At 37.8% G+C, this 23447-nt stretch overlaps 1 protein-coding gene across 7 annotated transcripts in view; it reads right to left on the minus strand.

The window, feature by feature from the left end:
- Positions 1-2099: 2099 nt before the first annotated feature.
- The window catches only part of LOC108256723 (uncharacterized), a 46325-nt gene continuing 24977 nt past the window's right edge, over positions 2100-23447 (minus strand). For 4 of the 7 annotated variants that reach the window (XM_053674934.1, XM_053674935.1, XM_017453884.3 and 1 more), the window contains 5 exons: positions 21134-21163; positions 10824-11006; positions 8774-8821; positions 6451-6501; positions 5738-5886 (listed from right to left, as the gene is read on the minus strand). In XM_053674934.1, coding sequence (XP_053530909.1) covers positions 5876-5886; positions 6451-6501; positions 8774-8821; positions 10824-11006; positions 21134-21163 — 323 coding nt within the window. In that variant the 3' untranslated portion in view covers positions 5738-5875. Of the gene's footprint in view, positions 2368-5736; positions 5887-6450; positions 6502-8773; positions 9842-10823; positions 11007-21133; positions 21164-23447 lie in introns of those variants that run through there. The other 3 variants (XR_008393313.1, XR_008393314.1, XR_008393315.1) reach the window with 3 other exon arrangements.

Genomic DNA, 23447 nt, shown 5'->3' on the forward strand with positions numbered 1-23447 from the left:
TATATATATATATATATATATATATATATATATATATACACACACACACACACACAGTATCTCACAGAATTGAGTACACCACTCACATTTTTGTAAATATTTGATTATATCTTTTCATGTGACAACACTGAAGAAATGACACTTTGCTACAATGTAAAGTAGTGAGTGTACAGCTTGTGTAACAGTGTAAATTTGTTGTCCCCTCAAAATAACTCAACACACAGCAATTCATGTCTAAACTGCTGGCAACAAAAGTGAGTACACCCCTAAGTGAAAATGTCCAAATTGGTCCCAATTAGCCATTTTCCCTCCCTGGTGTCATGTGACTTGTTAGTGTTACAAGGTCTCAGGTGTGAATGGGGAGCAGGTGTGTTAAATTTGGTGTCATCGCTCTCACACTCCCTCATACTGGTCACTGGAAGTTCAACATGGCACCTCATGGCAAAGAACTCTCTGAGGATCTGAAAAAAAGAACTGTTGTTCTACATAAAGGTGGCCTAGGCTATAAGAAGATTGCCAAGTCCCTTACACTGAGCTGCAGCACGGTGGCCAAGACCATACAGCGGTTTGGTGCAATGAAAAAGTAAAGTGAAATGACCACGTAAGAAGTCAGTAAAGCAAGAGGCCAAGGATAACTATGAAGGAGCTGGAGAGTTCCACACCTGTAATAGATATGTTTGATGATAATATAACATAACCTTTGAAGTCTTTAAAATATAATCCCTCTTTAAGTTTAGGCTGAACACCTATTTGCTTATTCAAGCCTTTTGTTGATACTATAGGCATAAACAGGGTTGGGAGGGTTACTTTAAAAATGTATTTTCGTTCGTATTTTCGTACAAATTACTTCATAAAAGATGTAATCAGTAACACAATCCAAGTATCACAATATGAATGTAATGTAATGTGATTATTTTTGGATTACTTCGTCACATATGTGAATATGATCTAAAATATTTTAATTTAGAGCTTATTTTAGAGCTTAAAAACATGTTCAATTGTTTGAAAACATGTTCAAAAACATGTTTGGATTTGTTTTTAATGAAATAAATAAATAAACAAATAAATAAATGAATAAAAGATCACTGTCCCTGATACGGGTAACATTACATCACAAAAGCTAGGGTGACCATATTCTGGCTTACCAAAAAGACTTTGTTTTTTCTTCGTACATTTGCTGAAAGTTGGTTCAGAGGGAGGAATTTGGCCAATAATTGCTGCAATCCTTTTATAATTGACCAATTGGTGTGCAAAAAGGCAGGAATTACAGAGAGGGGTTAAAGCAATGCAAATATGCACACATGAGGCTGTATTAGAGCATAAGAACATCATAATGAAACTAAAACCGAATCCCGGACATTTTCTCAAATTTAAAAATCCGGGCCGAACAAATTTTTCCGAAAAAGAGGACATGTCCGGGACAAAGAGGACACATGGTCACCCTAACAACAGTATTTCAGAGAACAGTTTGTGTTAATTTCTACCAAATTAACTTTGCGCAAAATTTATTTGCATATGCACCAGGAGATTGTTCACGTGAGCCATGACTGGCAAGAAAGAACCAGAACTATAATCAAGCAGCTGTCTATATTGTGTTATGTCAAAAGATTAATTTCTTTGGTTTTAAATGTAAAAAAAAAATGTAATACTGATAGTATTCCCATTTTTTACAAAATGTACCTGTAATCTGATTGTTTAGTTTTTTTGACGTAACTGTAAAGGATTAATTACCAGATTTTGATATCCTGATTATGTTATACCATTACATGTATTCTGTTACTCCCTGAGCGTAAAGAGTCTGAGCGTAAAGTTAATTTAAAATGAAATTAAATTCAAATTAGCATGAAATTAAAAATGACACTGATACTCAAGATCCTTTCAACATGTTTAGCACTGTGTGGCTCTATTATATACAACTGTGGATGAGTAATGACTCAATCACACTATCCTATGTCACCAAGAAGAGAATGGGTTCCTTTTTGAATCTGGTTCCTCTCAGGGTTTCTTCAAATCATCTCAGGGAGTTTTTCCTTTCCACCATCTGTTAGAGCAACGAGAATTAGGTGATCCAGAAGCAGAACACAGACAAATACAAGAAAGAAGGTTAAATGTTTTTTATTGAAGGTTGGGTTAGGAAGGAATGTGTGAGAAAGGAGCATGGTTGAGGAGAGTGGAAATTGGATGCTCAGTTGATGTGCCATAGAGGAAGTGGAGCAAGGCAGAGTGTGAGCTTGTGGTTGGCAAGGCTGGGGCTTGAACGTGGGTTGGCGGCATGAGAGTTGAGAGCTTAATTGATGAGCCATGGGGAGGGTGAAACAGGGCTGGGCGTAGCAGGATGTGAGCAGACAGACTGGGTGAGCTGTGGACCTGGAATACAGGGAAAACACAGAGGAGAGCAATAGGATTAAGCAACAGGAAAACACTGGACAAAAAACATGGACCATAAACATGAGTAGGCCTGCTGTGTTACCGCCCTGGAAGCCATAATGATCTGGCGATGAGTGGTTGAAGAATTGGGGTTTATATACACTGCTGATTGATGAGTTGATGAGAACCAGGCATATTCAATTATTCTATAAAGGAAAGGTGCGAAGTGAAGTGCTATGCCAGACACACACACACACAAACAGAAACAAGAGGGAGAGAAAACACTATAAACAAAAGGAAGAGGAAAAACAGGGAAACATGGGGAAATACACAGGAGCTTGGGCACAGACGACACTATCACCTCTGGCTTGCTCATTAGGGGCACATTTATATCTATCTGGATTTCTGTAAAGCTGCTTTGTGGCAATGTCCATTGTTAAAAGCACTATATAAATAAAATTTTATTGAATTGGGTTGTCCTGTGAGGTCATGGTGGTTGCCTGGTTCAGAATGTTGATGGCAGTGGGGTTGAAGCTGTTCCTCAGTCTGGTGGTGCAGGCAATGACACAGATGTAGTGCCTTCCAGAGGGCAGGAGGGTCAAGAGATGGTAGCAGGGGTGTGTAGGATTTTTGGAGATTTTGCTCTGCTGCTGATGAGTCATTGAGGGCAATCCTCTCTGCTATAATGCAGATGGTATATCATATTGAGATGTAGTAGGTAAGCATGCTCTCAGTACTACAGTGATAGAAGGTGGTGAGCAGGTCCTTGTTTTAGGTTTAGGCTCTCTCCTGTAGTCAATAATGAACTCCTTTGTCTTGTTGGTTTGTCTTGTTTTTGCTATATGCTGAAGACATTTGGGTTTGATATCAAAAGATGAATATGAGATAATAGATCATTTCATTTTCTTTATATTTACATTTACAACATTTAGCAGATGCCATTATCCAGAGCAACCTACAGAAGTGCTTTGAAGTCTCTATCAATAAATAGATCCTGATAATGCTTCACTAGGTCATGGACTAAGAGTACTGTCAGGCTGAAAAACTCTTTAAAAAAATCTTTAGTCAGCCCTCAGCTGTTTGTACATATAGGGAAATTCCACCAGCTAGGTGCCAGAACAGAGAAGATCCTTGATGCATGTCTTCCTTGTACCCTGAGAGATGGTGGGAACAGTTGAGCAGTGCTAGATGATCGGAGAGAACATGGTGCAGTGCAGGGTGTGAGAAGTGTTTTATATTAGGTGGGTTCTGGTCTGTTTTTGGCTTTGTTGGCAAGCATTAGTGTTTTAAATCTGATGCAGACATGTACTGTAGTCCCCCCTTTTCTGTCACAATAACCTCCACTGTTCTGGGAAGTCTTTCCACTAGATTTTGGAACGTGTGGCTGTGTGGTTTGTTTCTATTTTGCAATAAAAGCATTTGTAAAGTCGGGCAGAGTTACAGTGGTGACTGTCTTGAAGCACGTGGACAATAATATAGTCTAAGACACAGACATTGCATTGGTGAACACATCTGCCAGTTGTGCCACAGAACTCTTCAGCACATGTCCAGGAATCCCATCAGGCCCTGCTGCTTTCTTGGAATTAGGATATGGTTATTTTAATGATTATGTGCCAATTACATTATAATTATATTATCATTGAGTACTGATTGCATTAGATTATGATTAGTATAGGAGTAAAAGTATAGAAAAGTTTGTTACTTGTATTTGCAGAGATTTCTTATTTTGTCTATTTTTCTATATAAACTTTCTATATAAATTATGCTTCATGTTTCTTTAGTGGTAGTTTAGTTTAAATTCAATTCAATATTATTTGTATAGCACTTTTACACTCACTGAACACTCCATTAGGAACACTATAATAATACTGGGTAGGACGTGCCTTTGCTCTGAAAACAGCCTCAGTTCTTGGAAACATTCCTTGGAGATTCTGGTCCATGTTGACATGACTGCAACCTTCAATTCCTTCAGATTTTTTAAGTGCATTTTCATGCTGTAAACATCCAAAAGTTCAATTGGATTCAGATCCGGTGACTGGGAAGGCCACTGAAGAATACTGAACTCATTGTCATGGTGTGCCAAAAAAAAAAAAAAAAAAAACATTCCTCACACCATTACACCACCTCCACCAGCCTGGACTGTTGACAGAAGGCAGGTTGGGTCCATAGATTCATGCTGTTGGTTTCAAATTCTGATCTTAGCATTTGTGTGCGTCCGAAGAAATCAAGTTTCATCAGACCAGGCTACATTTTTCCAGTATTCAACAGCCCATTAGGGGATTCTACTACGTTTAAATATATGGTAGTGCAGTTTAAGAGTGATCACTGCATTCTCATGCTTATCTACCATCTAAATTGTTGATGAGACTGGGGAAATGCTTTCTAGGAATTTTAATAATTAGAGATTTTAATATTCACATCTATGTGCCCACATATCTTATGACTGTGGGTACATTAGATTTTGATCTTATGCAATGTGTCTGGTCCCACTCAAAAGCATACCCTAGACTTGATTATTTCCCATCTTATGGCTATAAGAGGACCTGAAATAGTTGTCTTGGATCACTTTTTGTCTTTTTTTTTAGCATGTCAGCATGTTAAGAACATTAAGTGATAAGAGAACACCAACCAAGTGCTATCTCACTGCTGATATTGCTGTAGCACTCATGGACCTATATCTCAAACTTGATTAATATTTTTTTTTTTAAATATTAATCTCACAACCCATCTGAATTTCTCTGGGCTGCCAAATGTAACGAGTTTGCAATATTTTTATTAATGACTATTGTGCCACCAGTCCGCTATACTAATAGCAATATCTTCTGTTTTAAAGTGATTGGCTCGGAAATGCTCTTAGACGTAATGTAAAAAACAGATGATACCTAGCATAATATATTCTTAGCACCAAATGCTTACAGATATAAACAGTGTTTGACTGCACAGGTGACATCAATAAACATTTTTCTGTAGTTAAATAAAAAAAAAAAGAGGTTCTTATTATGGGAAGCGAAGCACAAAATAAGGACAGTCAGACTTTGCAAGATCCCATGAATTTTGAGTACAAACAAACTAGTCGTTTTTGATAATGAATTTACTTTAGTTGACAAAGTTGAGTTTATTTGTCAGATTAAAAATGCACACCATTAGGATTTTTCTTCATTTGCGTAATAGTGATAACATTTATAGCCTATAATGTAATGCGACACACAATATATAATCACAACATTCATTGATATTTAAGCTTACAATCAGGTATTTAATTTTATTTAGACAATGAAAATGCACTTTTTTAGACATATTTGGTATGTTTTTGAATATATATATATATATATATATATATATATATATATATATATATATATATATATATATATATATATATATATAAACAGTGAGTAAATGAAGGGGGGAAAAAAGATAATTACATCAGCAGCAAAAAAAAGTCTTGAACAGACATGGCCGTGTTTAGGGAACAGAATGGGATTTTGAGACGTCCGAATGGCTCTTCTCATTTGTTAACTGTTGGGAGACAATTGATCATTAATTCAGTTAGTGAAAATTGATATAATCTTTTATATTATACCACAGTATGTCTATACCACAGTGTGCGGTAAAACTGTTTAATGCACAAATAGTGCCATTCAGTTTAATCACTGTTCTAAATGAATGCCCTGCCTATAAACAACTGTAACCATAGGAACATACAGTTACAACTCTCTCTTTCTCTCTCTCTCTCTCACTGTCATTCAAATAAATGTAATCTAATTGCACTACTTTATCTGTGTATGATGTATGAACTGACGACCCTTATATAAAATAACCAAGTAAAATTAACCATTATTTTCATTCTTTCAGTCACATTTTGCACTGCAAACACAATGACAGCTTTAACTTGTCAATGCTGCCAAGTGACCATGGCAAGTAATTATAATCTTAATTCCACTTAATCTGCCCGTCAAATTGAGTATATTGTTTTTTCAGCACTAATAAATGTAATGCATTGTATACTCTTCATTGAATTATACATGACAATATTAATGTTCATGTGAAGCTAAAGGTAAAATGATATGCACAAAAACTTACAAGTATATGAGCTTGCAGGTTGAAACTGAACTGAAGAATATTGGAAAATATCTGGGGAGAAAAGGAATATTTATGGAAAAATCTGAAAATATTTTAAAAGGAAATATTTCTTTGTCAATAGTATTGCTATGGGTAAATACATTCAGTATACAGTGCATCCGGAAAGTATTCACAGCGCTTCACTTTTTCCACATTTTGTTATTTTACAGCCTTATTCCAAAATGGATTAAATTCATTATTTTCCTTAAAATTTTACAAACAATATCCCACAATGGCAACTTGAAAGACGTTTGTTTGAAATCTTTGCAAATTTATTACAAATAAAAAACAAAAAAAAGCACATTTACATAAGTATTCACAGCCTTTGCCATGACACTCAAAATTGACCTCAGGTGCATCCTGTTTCCACTGATCATCCTTGAGATGTTTCTACAACTTGATTGGAGTCCACCTGTGGTAAATTCAGTTGACATGATTTGGAAAGGCACACACCTGTCTATATAAGGTCCCAAAGTTAACAATGCATGTCAGAGCACAAACCAAGCCATGAAGTCCAAGGAATTGTCTGGAGACCTCAGAGACAGGATTGTATTGAGGTACAGATCTGGGGAAGGGTACATAAACATTTATGCAGCATTGAAGGTCCCAATGAGCACAGTGGCCTCCATCATCCGTAAATGGAAAAAGTCTGAAACCAGCAGGACTCTTCCTAGAGCTGGCCGCCCGGCCAAACTGAGCAATCGGGGGAAAAGGGCCTTAGTCAAGGAGGTGACCAAAAACCCGATGGTCACTCTGACAGAGCTCCAGCGTGTCTCTGTGGAGAGAGGAGAACCTTCCATAAGAACAACCATCTCTGCAGAACTCCATCAATCAGGCCTGAATGGTAGAGTGGCCAGATGGAAGCCACTCCTCAGTAAAAGGCACATGACAGCCCACCTGGAGTTTGCCAAAAGGTACTTGAAGGATTCTCAGACGAAAGATTGAACAAAGATTGAACTCTTTGGCCTGAATGGCAAGCGTCATGTCTGGAGGAAACCAGGCACCACTCATCACCTGGCCAATACCATCCCTATAGTGAAACATGGTGGTGGCAGCATCATGCGATGGGGATGTTTTTCAGCGGCAGGAACTGGGAGACTTGTCAGGATCGAGGGAAAGATGAATGCAGCAATGTACAGAGATATCGTTGATGAAAACCTGCTCCAGAGTGCTCTGGACCTCAGACTGGGGCAAAGGTTCATCTTCCAACAGGACAATGACCCTAAACACACAGCCAAGATAACAAAAGAGTGGCTACAGGACAACTCTGTGAATGTCCTTGAGTGGCCCAGCCAGAGCCCAGACTTGAACCCGATTGAACATCTCTGGAGAGATCTGAGAATAGCTGTGCACCAACACTCCCCATCCTACCTGATGGAGCTTGAGAGGTCCTGCAAAGAAGAATGGGAGAAACTGCCCAAAAATAGGTGTGCCAAGCTTGTAGCATCATGCTCAAAAAGACTTGAGGCTGTAATTGGTGCCAAAGGTGCTTCAACAAAGTATTGAGCAAAGGCTGTGAATACTTATATAAATGTGCTTTTTTTTTGTTTTTTATTTTTAATAAATTTGCAAAGATTTCAAACAAACTTCTTTCATGCTGTCATTATGGGGTATTGTTTGTAGAATTTTAAGGAAAATAAAAAATTTAATCCATTTTGGAATAAGGCTGTAACATAACAAAATGTGGGAAAAGTGAAGCGCTGTGAATAATTTATGGATGCACTGTATTCATACGCAAAGTTTAACACATACACTATTTGGGCAAACGCATGTGGACACCTGACAATCACACCCACACAATTGCCTAGAATATCTTTGTATGCTGTAACATTAAGATTTTCCTTAACAGGAATTAATGGGCCCAAACATGTTCTAGTATGACAATGCCCCTGTGCACAAATTGAGGTCCATAAAGCCATGGTGTGCCAAGGCTGGAGTGAAAAATCTTGAGTGGGCTGCACAGAGCCCTGACCTAAACCCGAGTGAACACATTTGGGATGAATCGGAGAACCAACTTTGCATGAGGTGGTCGCCCAACATCAGTGTCTGATCTCACTAATGCTCTCATGCCTGATTAGGTATCCCCATAGCCATGCTCCAAAATCTAGTGGAAAATGTTCTCAAAAGAGTGGAGGCTGTTATAGCAACAACAAGGAGACCAACCCCATACTATACTCCATGGTTTTGAAATCAGATGTTCAACAAGCACAGAAGAAGAGGGAAGGTGTCCACATACTTTTGGCCATACAGTATATCTAGCAATGGATTTGGTGAAAATACTTACCATTGTGTACAATTTCTTCAAAAACTTCATATGGATTCTCAAGTTCAACTGTGTAAGGAAGAGGAATCTTTAGCATTATTTTATATGTAATTAAAACATAAACTCTGTTAGCTTCTTGATAATAACCATGAGGAACCAGTTTGAACTGCCAAACTGTGAAAACAAACACACCTGATTCTAATATTGTGAACCTCCCATTACTAACTGGCAATTCACATCCTATTAAAATACAGCAGCATGGCCGATTTGATGGAAGTCAATTCCGGTTATATTCACAATTCATTTGCATATTCATCGGACATGAAAAGCACATATTCCTCTTACTTAAATATGGTGCATGAAATGGATCTGAAATAAAATAATGTTGAATCATACGGTCGTGAAAAAATAAGTACACCCCATGGAAATTGCTGTTTTGTTTTTTTTTTTGACATATTTGGACAAGCAAACATTTGATCCTCTTTGAAACAGTGCCTATTAATAAAGCTGATACACTTTATTCAATGACACATAAAATTGACATTTTGTAGTAATTTTCACAATTTAAATTAACAAAAAACAGATCAGTCATGCCAAATCGTGATGGCAAGATGACTGGGTCAGAATTTCTTCAAAACAGCAGGTGGGGTCTTTCCGGTATGTAGTGGTTAGTACCTAACAACAGTGGTCCAAGGAAGGACAACCAGTGATCAGGCGACAGGGTCATGGGCTCCCAAGGCTCATTGATGCACGTGGGGAGCGAAGGCTAGCCTGTCTGGTCCGATCCCACAAAAGAGCTACTGTAGCACTGTTGAAAAATTTAATGCTGGCTATGATATAAAGGAGTCTGAACACACAGTGCATCACAGCTTGCTGAGTATGGGTTTGCGCAGCTACAGACCAGTCAGAGTGCTCATGCTGACCCCTGTCCACTGCAGAAAGTGTCTACAATAGGCACGTGAGCTAACTGGACCATCGATCAAGGGAAGAAGGTGGCCTGGTCTGATGAATCATGTTCTCTTTTACATTATGTGGACAGCCGGATGCATATGTATCACTTACCTGGTGAAGAGATGGTACCAGGATGTGCTATGGAAAGAAGGCAAGCCATGGGAAAGAATATGATGTACTAGGCAATGTTCTGCTGGAAAACCTTGAGTCCTGGCATTTATGTGGATGTTACTTTGACACATACCACCTACCTAAACATTGTTGCTGACCAAGTATACCCCTACATGGCAATGGCATTCCCTAATGGCAGTGGTCTTTTTCAGCCAGATAATGCACCCTGCCACACTGCAAAAATTGTTCTGGAATGGTTTGAGGAACATGACAAAGAGTTCAAGGTGTTGACTGGCCTCCAAATTCCCCAGATCATGATCTGATCAAGCATCTGTGGGATGTGCTGGACAAACAAGTCCGATCCATGGAGGACCCACCTTGCAACTTAAAGGATCTTCTGCTAACATATTTGTGCCAGATACCTCAGCATGCCTTCAGAGGTTTTGTGAAGTCCATGCCTTGAGGGGTCAGAGCTGTTTTGGCAGCAAAAGTGGGACCTATATAGTATTAGGCAGGTAGTTTTAATGTTATGGCTGATCCATGTATATGCTTCATTCTGTCTAGTAGAACTAGATACGTAAAATACTTACTACACTACAATTTTACAAATACACTACAAATTTAATGTAAAAAAAATTTGCATTTATTTAACAAGAAAAACACAAACATGATAAAGAACATTTCTGTTGTTGTTCTGTTAACTTTCTGTTGCACCCATTGACAGCTGGGCCTAAACTGTTGTTAGGTCCAGACATTAGTGACAATAGCAACTTATTACAGCATTCTATTAAACTGTGTAGAGTTCAAATTATTCTTATTAATAAGGAGACATCATCAGTGGACCTATGACTTGTGTTTTTAATGCATATCTTATTGTGTACCTTGTATCATATCATTCTAGTAAGTTAATATTTAAATTTAAGAGACTTGAAATATGTCCTTTAAATTATACTATTAGCAGACTGTAGAACAGCAACAACAGGTAGTTTGTGAGGGAAAATGTTCAAACCTTTGTGTGTGCTTTTCTTTTTCTGTTTTCTGAAACAGATGTACACTCCAACCAGCATGGCCACAAGGAGAAAAGTAGAGGTTGCTGAGGTTATCATCACTGTGGCATTAGAACTGGCTACAGTGCCATTTCTGCTATTTGTTTGCTCCGGTGGGCTTTGTGTCGCATATGAATCACCTTCAGCTGCAAGTATGAAAAAAGTCAACATTAATTTTGTTTCAGACTCCACTGAGTGTGCAGTAGCAAAGTTGTGATAAGGAAGTGATACAATGAGCAGAAACAATGAGTAAGACTGAAAGACTGAAAAGGTACACTGTTCTCCATTCTCTTCAAGTCAGCATGAGATAGTGACTGAACAATGTTCGACAGTAAGCAACATTTTGTAGACGTCTTTATGTATTTAACAGGATTTATATTGTAAGCATTGTAGTAGACACAAATGTCACCATAAACTTCAGGTCTGAAAACTGCTTTGAAAATGGTTTGTCTCCTGTATTTTTACCTGTGTGAATTAACTGTGAACCTTCATCAAGCAAATAATTTTCCTCTAACTAACACAGCTCATCCCCTAACTAACACAATTTATAGACCTTTTAACATGTTGATTATGCTCGCCTAAAGACAAGCATTTCAACCAGATATCACTAATCTGCTTATTTGTAACTTACACATACTTCTTAAATTGAAAAATAGAATACAATGTGTTTATTTCTAATGTGTATTATTGTATGCAAAAATAAATGTTGTATAATTTATTTTTTAGAAGATACAAGACTCTTCCTGTTTCCTTTTTCATTATTACATTAATTCCTCGCCATGGCAACACCGTTCAAGATATCCAATATCTGTTCACAATTAAGCACCTTCAATGGATTGGCATCATATTGAAAAAGTTTGGTGTGAATCATTTAAATCCCCTAGAAGGGGTAGTTAAAAATTCAGAGCCTGATTTTTCAAAAAACCCACATTCAAACCAAAATAGCTGACTTCCTGTTGGTCGGAGCTTATGATTGTAAATTAGAAAGTTGTCCAGCATGATGAGAACAATATATCTAGTTTGGTGACTGTAGGTAAAACTAACCCTCCCTCCCACACTCTCTCTCCACACCCATTTCTAAGGCTTTGCCAGTGTCTAACGGCCGACAACTCTGATGTGTGTGTTGAGTTTCATGTAATTTGAAGTATGGTAAGAGCCTCAAAAACACCCAAGAAGATTATTAAAGTTTGGTGCATTGCCATGGCAACAATAATTATGATATCAAGAATACTTTCACAAGTCTACATCTGCCGTGTTTTGACATTATTCAGACGAAGTTTGAAGCAAATCTGGTAATAAATAAATAAATAAATAAATAAATAAATAAATAAATAAATAAGAGGGTGATTTCAAAGCATTTTTAAAAGTTACACACTTCCTGCTGTCAGTTGGTGGCACTATGACTTTGACTTACAATTGTTGCATCCATGTGATCGGCCTCCTTCAACGAACATACAGCTGAAGTTTCATCCAAATCAGTCAATGTATGCAAAAGTTATAACACACTTCCTGTTTCCATTTTCTCGCCATAAATTCGTTTCAATGCCACAGCCAAACCGTTCGAGATATCAAAAATCTGCTCAAAATTTTGCATTGTCAATGTCTTGAGTTCATGCTGACTGAGCTTGGTGCTAATTAGATTAATTCCCTAGGAGGAGTATGTCAAACTCCAGAGCATGCATTTTTCAAACAACCCTAAATAGCCAAATTCCTGTTGGACGGAGTTAATGGCATATAGCACGGAAGTTGTTCGGCCCGATGCGACCTATATGTGTATCAAGTTTCATACATATATGTGCTAGCATGTATCCAAGATTTCAGATTGCGTTCAAGAAGGCACTGTAGAGCCCCCCCGCCACACCCATGTACCAGCTTTGGCCGCGGATTCCAACCTGTTTGTAAATTTTCAAGAGATTTTGAGCCTCAAAAGTCCCCAGAACCTTGAATAAAAATAAAAATAATAATAGCTCTAGAGAAGTCTATATCCATGGTCCTGTTTAGAAAAAGCCACATTGTCAATGTCACTGTCAACACAAACATGTTCCCAAGCCATAAACTGCAGATGGAAATTGATGTTTAATCATTGTAAATACATTTTTAAAAACTATTGAAAGCCCATTCAATGGTGATATTACAGTGATTCTTGAAAGTTTGTGAAACCTGTAAAACATTCTATATATCTGTATAAATGTGACCTAAAACATCATTAGATTTTCACATAAGTCCTAAAAGTAATGAAAGAGAACCCAATTAAACAAATGAGACAAAATATTATACTTGGTCATTTAATTATTGAGGGAAATGTTCCAATACTACATATATGTGAGTGGCAAAAGTATGTGAACCTCTAGGATTAGTTGTTCATTTGAAGGTGAAATTAGGGTCTCGTCTTTACCACACGTTTGTGGAAGTTTATTATGGCACAAACAAAGGAGATTTCTGAGGACCACAGAAAAAGAGCAACTGCTCTCCAAAAAGAACATTGCTGCCCATCTGCAGTTTGTTAAAGATCAATGTGGACAAGCCAGAAGGCTATTGGAAAAATGTTTTGTGGATGGATGAAACCAAAATTGAACTTTTTGGTTTAAATTACAAACGGTATGTTTGAAGAAAGGAAAACACTGCATTCCAGCATAACAACCTTATCCAGTCTATGAAACATGTTGGTGTTAGTATCATGGTTTGGGCCTGTTTTGCTGCATCTGAGCCTGGACGGTTTGCCATAATTGATGGAAAAATTAATACTAAATTATAGCAAAGAAAAATGTCAGAACATTTAACCATGAACTGAATCTCAAGAGAAAGTGGGTCATGCATAAAGACAACAACCCTAAGCACACAAGTCGTTCAACAAAAGAATGGTTAAAGAAGTATAAAGTTAATGATTTGGAATGGCCAAGTCATAGTCCTGACCTTATTTCAATAGAAATGTTACATGAAGCAAGCAGTTCATGTTAGGAAACCCACCAACATCCTGGAGTTCAAGCTGTTCTGTACTGAGGAATGGGCTAAAATTCCTCCAAGCCAACATGCAGGACTGATCAACAATTACTGGAAATGTTTAATGCCAGTTATTGCTGCACAAGGGTCATGCCAGATACTGAATGTAAAGGTTTAAATACTTTTACCACTCACAGATATGTAATATTGGATCATTTTCCACAATATATAATTATAATATAATTATATAAAGTATAATATTTTCCTCACATTTGTTTAATTGGGTTCTCTTTATCTACTTTTAGGACTTGTGTGAAAATCTGATTATGTTTTATGCCTAAATGTAAAAAAGTCTAATTGTACACTAGGTGCATAAATACTGTAAACTCCAGTAAGTCCAGAATGCAGCAGCCAGAGTCCTTACCAGAACCAGAAGATATGATCAAATCATCCTTTTCCTATCCACACTGCAATGGTCCCTAGTAAAATTTTACATTGATTATAAAATATTATAGTATTTTATTGTATCAATAAAATTATATTATTATTATTATTATTATTATTGTTGTTGTTGTTGTTGCTGTTGTTATTATTATTATTATTATTATTATTATTATTATTATTATTATTATTATTTATATATTAAAGCACTTTTGTGATCCACCACACCTACTCCAGACTATTTGTAAAAACAGACTATTTGTTGATGCCTCAAATAATGAATGTTATGGAAAACTCTTCAAATTATTATTCAGGGCTCACACAGTCTCACTGTGCACCCCCTCATCATTTTGAAATCACTCGCTGTTGCTGAATATGGCCCCACATGGACAGCCTAAAAATATATGAGATTACTGTGGACGGTACCACTTAAAAACCATGAAGATGGCTTTGGACTGCAATTGATACAAACAGATTTGCTTAGGACTACAATTGCTATGATAGTTTTAGGAATGCAATTGCCACAGACAGTTTTGCACTCAAGTCTCCATCAGGGAACAGTTGAAAACTACAATATAATGAATTCCAGTTTACACAATTGCTCTTTTTCACCATGTAGTACAGAGTTCTAGAATGGAATTATTTATAATTGCACTATCCACTGTCACCCAGCTGTGGATGTTCTCTTTTGAGTCTGGTTCCTCTCAAGGTTTCTTCCTTATATCATCTCAGGGAGTTTTTCCTTGCCACCATCACCTCTGGCTTAGGGATACATTTATAAATTCAAAAGTTATATCCTGAATTGACATATTTCTGTAAAGTTCCTTTGTTTCAATGTCCATTGTTAAAAGCCCTATACAAATAAAATTTTATTGAAATTGAATTGAATCATTTCCATGTCTAGTCAAGAAGCCTGGACTACAAAATAAACATTTCTTTGAATTTCTACAACTCAGATCCATTATAATATCAACCTAAAAGACAACACATTAGATCTCCCACATTAGTATCAGAACTGTTGAATATCTCACCACCACCTAAAGTCCTATCCAAAATATATGAAATAATATCCAAATTCAACTCTGCAACTACTATACCATGTAAAAAAAAATATGGGAAGATGACCTAGCAATCACACCCAGAGAAGATTTTGGGCCACAGACCTTACAGAACACGTTCTACATGTCCTGCCAATAACACTAGTCTGCACAACACAAAATAATCCATAGAACTCACTGCACAGGTCATAGGCTGTATAAAATTTGCTATGGGGAATCAGACATCATACAGTCCACACAAAATCCAACAGACGATTACATAAATGCCATATGGGACTGTACACTAGTTAAGCACTTCTGGAAACAAATCTCTCATTTAAAGATCTAGTATTTTAAAATCACTCCATCCCATGCTCTTCTTCACTCTACTTACTCTAAGATATATCAGGGATCAACATCACCAAGGAAAACACAACAGTTCTTCTTACAGGAGCAGTTTTTCCTAACACTTACAGAAGTGATTTGTAGTCTCTATAAAAAAAAAAAAAATTTTAAAAAAGATGCATCCTCATGTTCACTAGGTCAGGGACTAAAAGTCTAAATTGAAGAAAGGGGCCTTCTGAGTAATTGTAATGGAGGGCTGTGCTGATTGAAGAGAGAGGTACTGGAGAATCAGAAGGGCTGTGGAAAAAGCAGTGCAGAAATTAAAGCTTGAGCGTGGGAGAAGTATGGAGAGGCCATGGAAAATGACTTGCTTGGCCCCAAAAGTGTTCTGACAAACTATTCGGTGCCTCACAAGGGGAAGACATGCCCATATACAAGCTTTGCAAAACGAGTGTGGAGGGAGTGTTGACCTATACTGGTGACATTTTTGAGCATTGGAAGGAGCATTTTGCAAAACTCCTTAAACCAGTGAACAAAACCTCCCTTCATGAGGCAGTTTCAGAAATCTCCGTCCATCTCTTTGGCACAGGTTATTATGGCAGTTAGACACCAGTGTTGGGTAAATTACTTAAAAAATGTAATCCACTACAGATTACTAATTACTACTTTAAAATTGTAATCTGATTACATTTCTGATTACTGCATGTAAAAACTAATCAGATTACTAACTACTTTAATTTCATGTTACTTTCAAAACATCTCAAACCTACAAAATAAACTACAAAGTGAAACTCGCAGTTGTTTCAATAATTTTAGAGCGCGTCAATGTATGACATGAACAGAAAAAGTTGGATTAACTGTATTAACAGTATTAACTGTAATCAAATTACATAAATTTAAAATGCAATGTGTTACATTACTGCGTTATCAGAAAAAGTAATTAGATTACAGTAACGTATTATACCCAACTCTGTTAGACACCTTTGTGTTGGCATGGCTGGAGGGATAGCTGAGTTTCAGCCAAAAATGTTGAAGTCACTGCACAAGATCAATGTTGCATGGAGATCTGTGTCAGTGCCCTTGGACTGGAAAATGATGATGGTGGTGTTTTTTTAAGGGAATCAGATGGTGTGCTCCAATTATTGGGGAATTACACTCCTCAGCCAGGAAATGTCTATTCCATTGTTCTGGAAATGGGTGTTTGTCAGGAGGTTCAGCCTAGAATTCAGGAGGAATAATGCAGGATCTCCCCAGGGCATAGGACAGTTGACCAGCTCTTTGACCAACTCATGCACAGCTTTGTGAGGGGTCATGTGAGTCTCTAATCTCTGTATGAGAACAGTGAGCATTAAGGAGCTCAGTTTATGGATGAAGCTTTCTGTTTACTGGTGACATTTTTGAGCATTGGAAGGAGCATTTTGCAAAACTCCTTAAACCAGTGAACAAAACCTCCCTTCATGAGGCAGTTTCAGAAATCTCCGTCCATCTCTTTGGCACAGGTTATTATGGCAGTTAGACACCAGTGTTGGGTAAATTACTTAAAAAATGTAATCCACTACAGATTACTAATTACTACTTTAAAATTGTAATCTGATTACATTTCTGATTACTGCATGTAAAAACTAATCAGATTACTAACTACTTTAATTTCATGTTACTTTCAAAACATCTCAAACCTACAAAATAAACTACAAAGTGAAACTTGCAGTTGTTTCAATAATTTTAGAGCGCGTCAATGTATGACATGATCAGAAAAAGTTGGATTTATCATAAAACATGCCTCAGGTGTTGTAACTGTTGGTAGAACTACCTGACCGATAAAATATAACACTTTTCTAACTAGGCTAGTTTGGTGTTGCTAGCCGAGGGGAGGCACAGCTAAGCTATCATTGTATAGGTTTAGCTGTGTGCCAAGCAAAGTACATTATCTTTCCTTATGCTCTGCTCATATCATGTTCACATAAACTGGAACTCATATAGACATTTACACATCTTGTTTTCCTGATCAGCATGAGAGGATATTATTGTTTCAGCTTTTAAAAAATCGGCATATATCCATTTTTCCTCACACTGATTGTGAGTTAGCGTTTGGCAGAATTGAGAGCTGTCAGCCAATAAGACATGAGTGTTTCACCGTATTTTCCTATAAACCTGTCTGATTGGTCTCCTCTGTTCACTGAAGATATAAAATTACAGGCGATCTTCTTTTACTGATGTTCAGTTACATGGTGACAAACCGCTCTAAGTGGATAATTATTTGGGACTAAAGAAAAAATCTATGGGGCAAAACGTGATTTATTTTAAAAATGCATTTTACATAACATTGTTTTCTTAACAATAAATTTGTAATGAAGTAACAATTTTATTGACAGTATTAACTGTAATCAAATTACATAAATTTAAAATGCAATGTGTTATATTACTGCGTTATCAGAAAAAGTAATTAGATTACAGTAACGTATTATACCCAACTCTGTAAGACACCTTTGTGTTGGCATGGCTGGAGGGATAGCTGAGTTTCAGCCAAAAATGTTGAAGTCACTGCACAAGATCAATGTTGCATGGAGATCTGTGTCAGTGCCCTTGGACTGGAAAATGATGATGGTGGTGATTTTTTAAGGGAATCAGATGGTGTGCTCCAATTATTGGGGAATTACACTCCTCAGCCAGGAAATGTCTATTCCATTGTTCTGGAAATGGGTGTTTGTCAGGTGGTTCAGCCTAGAATTCAGGAGGAATAATGCAGGATCTCCCCAGGGCATAGGACAGTTGACCAGCTCTTTGACCAACTCATGCACAGCTTTGTGAGGGGTCATGTGAGTCTCTAATCTCTGTATGAGAACAGTGAGCATTAAGGAGCTCAGTTTATGGATGAAGCTTTCTGTTTACTGTTCAAACTATGCCCGAATCTCACATAGTTGTGAGCTGTAGGTAGTGACCAAAAGAACAAGGTCAGAAGGCATTGGAACTGATTGTCATCAGAGTTGGCCTGGGAACTTCTGGGGAGCCCACAGAAGGAGCTGCAATCTGGGGACATAGAAGTCTTGAATTACCTTCTAAGCCTGCTGCCACCATGACCCACCACCAGGAAAAGTGGAATGAATGAATGAATGAATGAGAGCATGTTGAACAGAACCAACAGTTGGCAAAGTCCTACAACAAGAATTGTTCAGTCAGCCAGCTGGGGTCATGACAATAGGACAGGTGCACAACAGCAGAGACTACATCAAGTTATGAGGCTGTTTGAAGCTTCAGCAAAAGGAGCTATGCCAGGTGCATGGGAAAGATGTAGAGCTGGCAAAGTTGCAGAGTTGGTTACCATTCTACTGTTAGCCTAGTTCTGTGGCTAACTGCCAAGCCTTTGTTTGTGCTGCTGTGTGTGTGTTTGCCAATCAAAGCAACTACATTGTTTTAACTATGCTTGGTGGTCTAGGTACTATAAAAGAATCTTCCTGGCAGTTTCTTCTAAAGAAAAATTTGTCAACGTTGGAGCAGGAAATACATGCATGTAATTATAATGGTCTCTGTTTGTTACAGTGTTTGTCACTGTTTCAAATCCATGGATGCAGTTAGCCGGTGATATGTGCAATCTAAATCTTTAAGATGAAAGATATTTCCAGGATGTTCCAACCACGAGTCTAGAACAGTAGTGGAAGAGCAGTACTGGAAGCAGTTTGATTGCTGAATGCTATGTAGTGTGGGCAGAATCAATGACAGATATGGGAACATGTATAGTAGGCTGGTAGCCTCCTCCTGGGCCATTGTTCAGCTCCAGTATGGAGAGCCATACTCAGCATTGGCAAACAGGCTTGTTGGGTGAATTTCCCAGATCTGCTGCATCATCCCAGTGCAAAAATGCCACTCTCCTTGCCATATGAGCTTTTTTGACAGTGAGAACTCTACACCCTTGCACTGAACTGGTGGCTAAGGCACTCTGTATGAGTCTAACTGCTGCTGAGCCCACTTGTGGAGGTATGTGGGATGGAGAATGTTTTTTTTTTTTTTTTTAATGTTTTTTAAAAATGTTTTTTATGTCACAGAAAAAGGTAAGAAGAACTTGAGGGCCAGCTGGGCAGATCTAAATTCTAACAGGCTGATGTGCCCTTTGTCCTCTCCTTACTAACAGGATTGCTTGCAGAGAATGTGAAACTCCTGCCCTTCTCATTGGAATAGAGATATATTTCGGTCTGTGGTATTTGCAGTTAGCTGCAGGTTGAACCTACTTCCAAGATCTACATGACAGCACTCCATATTAATGCCCATGGTTCTGGAATGGGATGTCAAACAAGCTCATATACAGTAGGTGAGATGTTCAGTTGTCCACATTTTTTGGCCATTTAATGTAGTTTTCCAGTCACAGTCACATATATAGCATCCTCATCCTCGTCAGATGAGGAACAGATGGGGAAATTGGCTTCATAACATTCCACCAACAGGCATGAGCACTCTCTGTCATGGCTTATGCTTAAGCCTAATAGCATTCAGGTGAACCATGTCTGAATCTAGACCATCCATCTGGCTTTCTACTCTGCACATCCTTCATAGTCCATGCCCATTTGTTAAGAGCCTTACTGACCTGTGGCACTTGGATCATCTCTAACTCCCAACTTGCATCACTGTGCATCCATTCTGGCAACTAACTCTCTGAGATGAGCAACACTGTGGCAGAGAATACAAAACCGATGCTGTCCCCAGATTCCAGAGACCCTAATCATTTACCACACAAGCAGGAGTCCCAAAAATACCACAATATATTGTGGATAATGGGATCAGCAATTCTACACCTAGTCACTAAGCGTACAGAAGAAGAATTCACAGTGCTGCTACTTTGCTATACAGTAACTCTCTATTTTGCTTAGCAAACAGAGAATGAATTCAGGAATTTTAGATGATGAAATGAACTTTCCAGCCACAAAAATCTCAGATTGGAAAATGTCCCACCAGCTAGGTCTTGTCAAAAATCTCCATTCACAGTATGGTTTGTGCCACCTGAGTGGTACATTCAAATTCTGGTGCTTTCACACAGGGGTGCAATAATAAAACAACATGAAATTAAACACGTAGTCAAATGGGAAATTACAGACCATAAGTGAACAACCTGCTCAGCAACCATGATAAATAGATAAATAGAGTCCTATGTAAAACCACAACCATGACCACCGTCATGCCGTGATGTCAGCATTTTCAAAAACATGATTTTTTCCCATCCACATAAAAACAATATATACAGTTTTAAATATTCTCCACATATGAAACTGGCAAATATGCACCACATATGAAAGCGGGATGAAAAATGTCCATTCAAATGGATAGTAAAAAGTCAGTTTTATCTCTTTATGCCTTTAAGAATCTTCTGAGGGATTTTTAATCTACAATACCAACCCCGAAACTGCTCCAATTTAGAAATAAATTACTGTTTTCTTATTATATTAACTGATATTGTAGTAATAATAATAATAATAATATGTAATATATCTGGAAAAAATATATATAACCAAAACATGTCTTACCTTTTATTATCAGATTAGGAGAGGCATTATCTGAAGAAAAATGCAAAAGAAATTAGATCACAACAACCATGTAAATCACTGGCATAAATTGAATACAAAGGTAAGTCAAATGAAAAGCTTTATTTGTTTATTTATTTTAATTTTGCATTGTTTATTCAAATTGGTGTCACGAAAGCATTTCATTCAATGCAATTGTTCTTGCTGAGGCACACAGATGGTAGCATCTGCATTTGGTGCCAATAGAATGAATCCATGGACCCAGCCTGCCTTGTGTCGACAGTGCAGGCTGGTGGAGGTGGTTTAGTAGTGTGGGGAATGTTTTCTTGGCACACTTTGGGCCCGTTAATACGAATCAATCATCACTTGAATGCCACAGCCTATTTGAGTATTGTGGCTGATCATGTGCATCCCTTCACGGCCACAATTTACCAAGCTTCTTATGGCTACTTCCAGCATGATAATGGACCAAGTCAAAAGTCTTCTCAACCTTGTTTCATGAACATGACAGTGAGTTCTATGTTCTTCAGTGGCCTTCTCACTCATTCCCATTGTATCTTTCCATTGGATCTTCCAATAGAACACCCGGGGGACGTGTTAGAATGGAAGATTTGCAACCATGACAAATCTACAGGAATTGCATGATGCAATCATGTCAACATGGACCAGAATCTCAAAGGAATGTTTCCAACTTAACTGCTTTTATAGTTTGGCGAGCCAGTCAGGAGGGTTTAACAGGTACCCTGGACCCCGACAGACGGGACCAGCTAGGCCATCCAGACCAGGCAACTTTGGCCAAACTTAGGACAAGGTAAGCAGAACACCTGTTAAATCAAAGCTTCAGCAGAGGTTTTGTGTAGTCTGTGAAGGTGGGGAGGCCAGCTTTTGGGACGGATCAGTTCCATGACCCTCCTTAAAAGAAGCTAGTAAATTACAAACTAAAAGTTAAGGAACATATTTAGCATTTTTTGTAGAATATAAAGACTGGATTGAAAAGGGGACATATAGGTTTGCAAATGGGTCTGTGTAAAGCATATATGAGTGCATAGTGATGAAATGTGTGTGTGCACAGACTATATTGTATAAACCTTTAGATGCAGGTGTACCAGTTGATTCCCCCACAATCACCTCTATCTAATATAAATCGTTTTATAGAATTGTATAACTCCTGTAAGGTGCAAAGAATACCTAGTACACCATTCTCAGTTGGGCTCATATATCAGCTCCTAGTCCAAAGAGTATTTGATCTCATATGTGTACCATTACCAGAACCACCTCGGAACACTGAGAGAAGGGACATTCCAACTGTAAAGGTTTATAGATATTACTTATGTCGAGGATGATTTAAAGAGAAAGGGTGTTTGATGATCTTGCATTTGGCAACCTATAGAGAAGGTGGGAGATCATAAATTAGTGAAAACTTAACATAGTATAGTAAATAAGAATAGAAAAATGGCAGAGGCCTAGGTTCAGGCTGAAGGAAAAATCTCTAAATGACTTTTGTTGGTGCCAAGATATATAGGCATAGAGGAAGACAACAGTGTAAGGAGCGTGTCAGAGTTTCACTGTGTGGTAGTCCCTAATCATCCAGTAGTGCACCTCCTGTTAGAAAACCCAGATTACGATCTAACTGAAACTATACTGTAGGCAGACAGGCTATATATCACAAGGTACAGTTTGGTAAGATCTCGGAACCAGTATACCTTGATGATCAAGTATATAAGAAGCAATCTAGGGTTAAGAGAAGAATAGGAAAAGCACAATTCTGTGCTGTAAAAGATAGTAATCATGGTATTATATGGGAACAGTGGGATGCTGAACGATTTATAGCAATACCATGGTACACTGAAATAAGGGTAGAACATGTTGTAGAATATGAGGAGGTGACTAATCGCTGGTCATATGAAAGTGAGAACATAATACTGCAATTTCTGAAAACTAATGTGGGTTTTGACTTAGTCAGGTTAGAAAAATACACTCTAGGATACAGCGATTACAGATTATATTTAGCTTGATACCATCAGATGTTGATTGTACTATAGTGTGTACAAGATACTTTGGGGAACCATTGATAAGCACAATTTTATGCCTGATAGGAACCAAAATGATCAGCCTATTCAGGCTCAAAATTGTTAGTCTCTCAGTGTTACGCCAAAGAATGGCTTATCAGGGTATTTTCCTATCTAATATGAGACAGGGTAATAATTAATGGATTCTGTGTCATTTACTTTTCAGACAGATGGTAGAGAGACGGGAAGAGACTGAAGCCAGGAGACGGGCAGAAAAAAGATTTCTGTAAACCGTGGGGGTCATTTAT

Source organism: Ictalurus punctatus, chromosome 23 (genome assembly GCF_001660625.3).
Source record: "Ictalurus punctatus breed USDA103 chromosome 23, Coco_2.0, whole genome shotgun sequence".
NCBI lineage: Eukaryota > Metazoa > Chordata > Actinopteri > Siluriformes > Ictaluridae > Ictalurus > Ictalurus punctatus.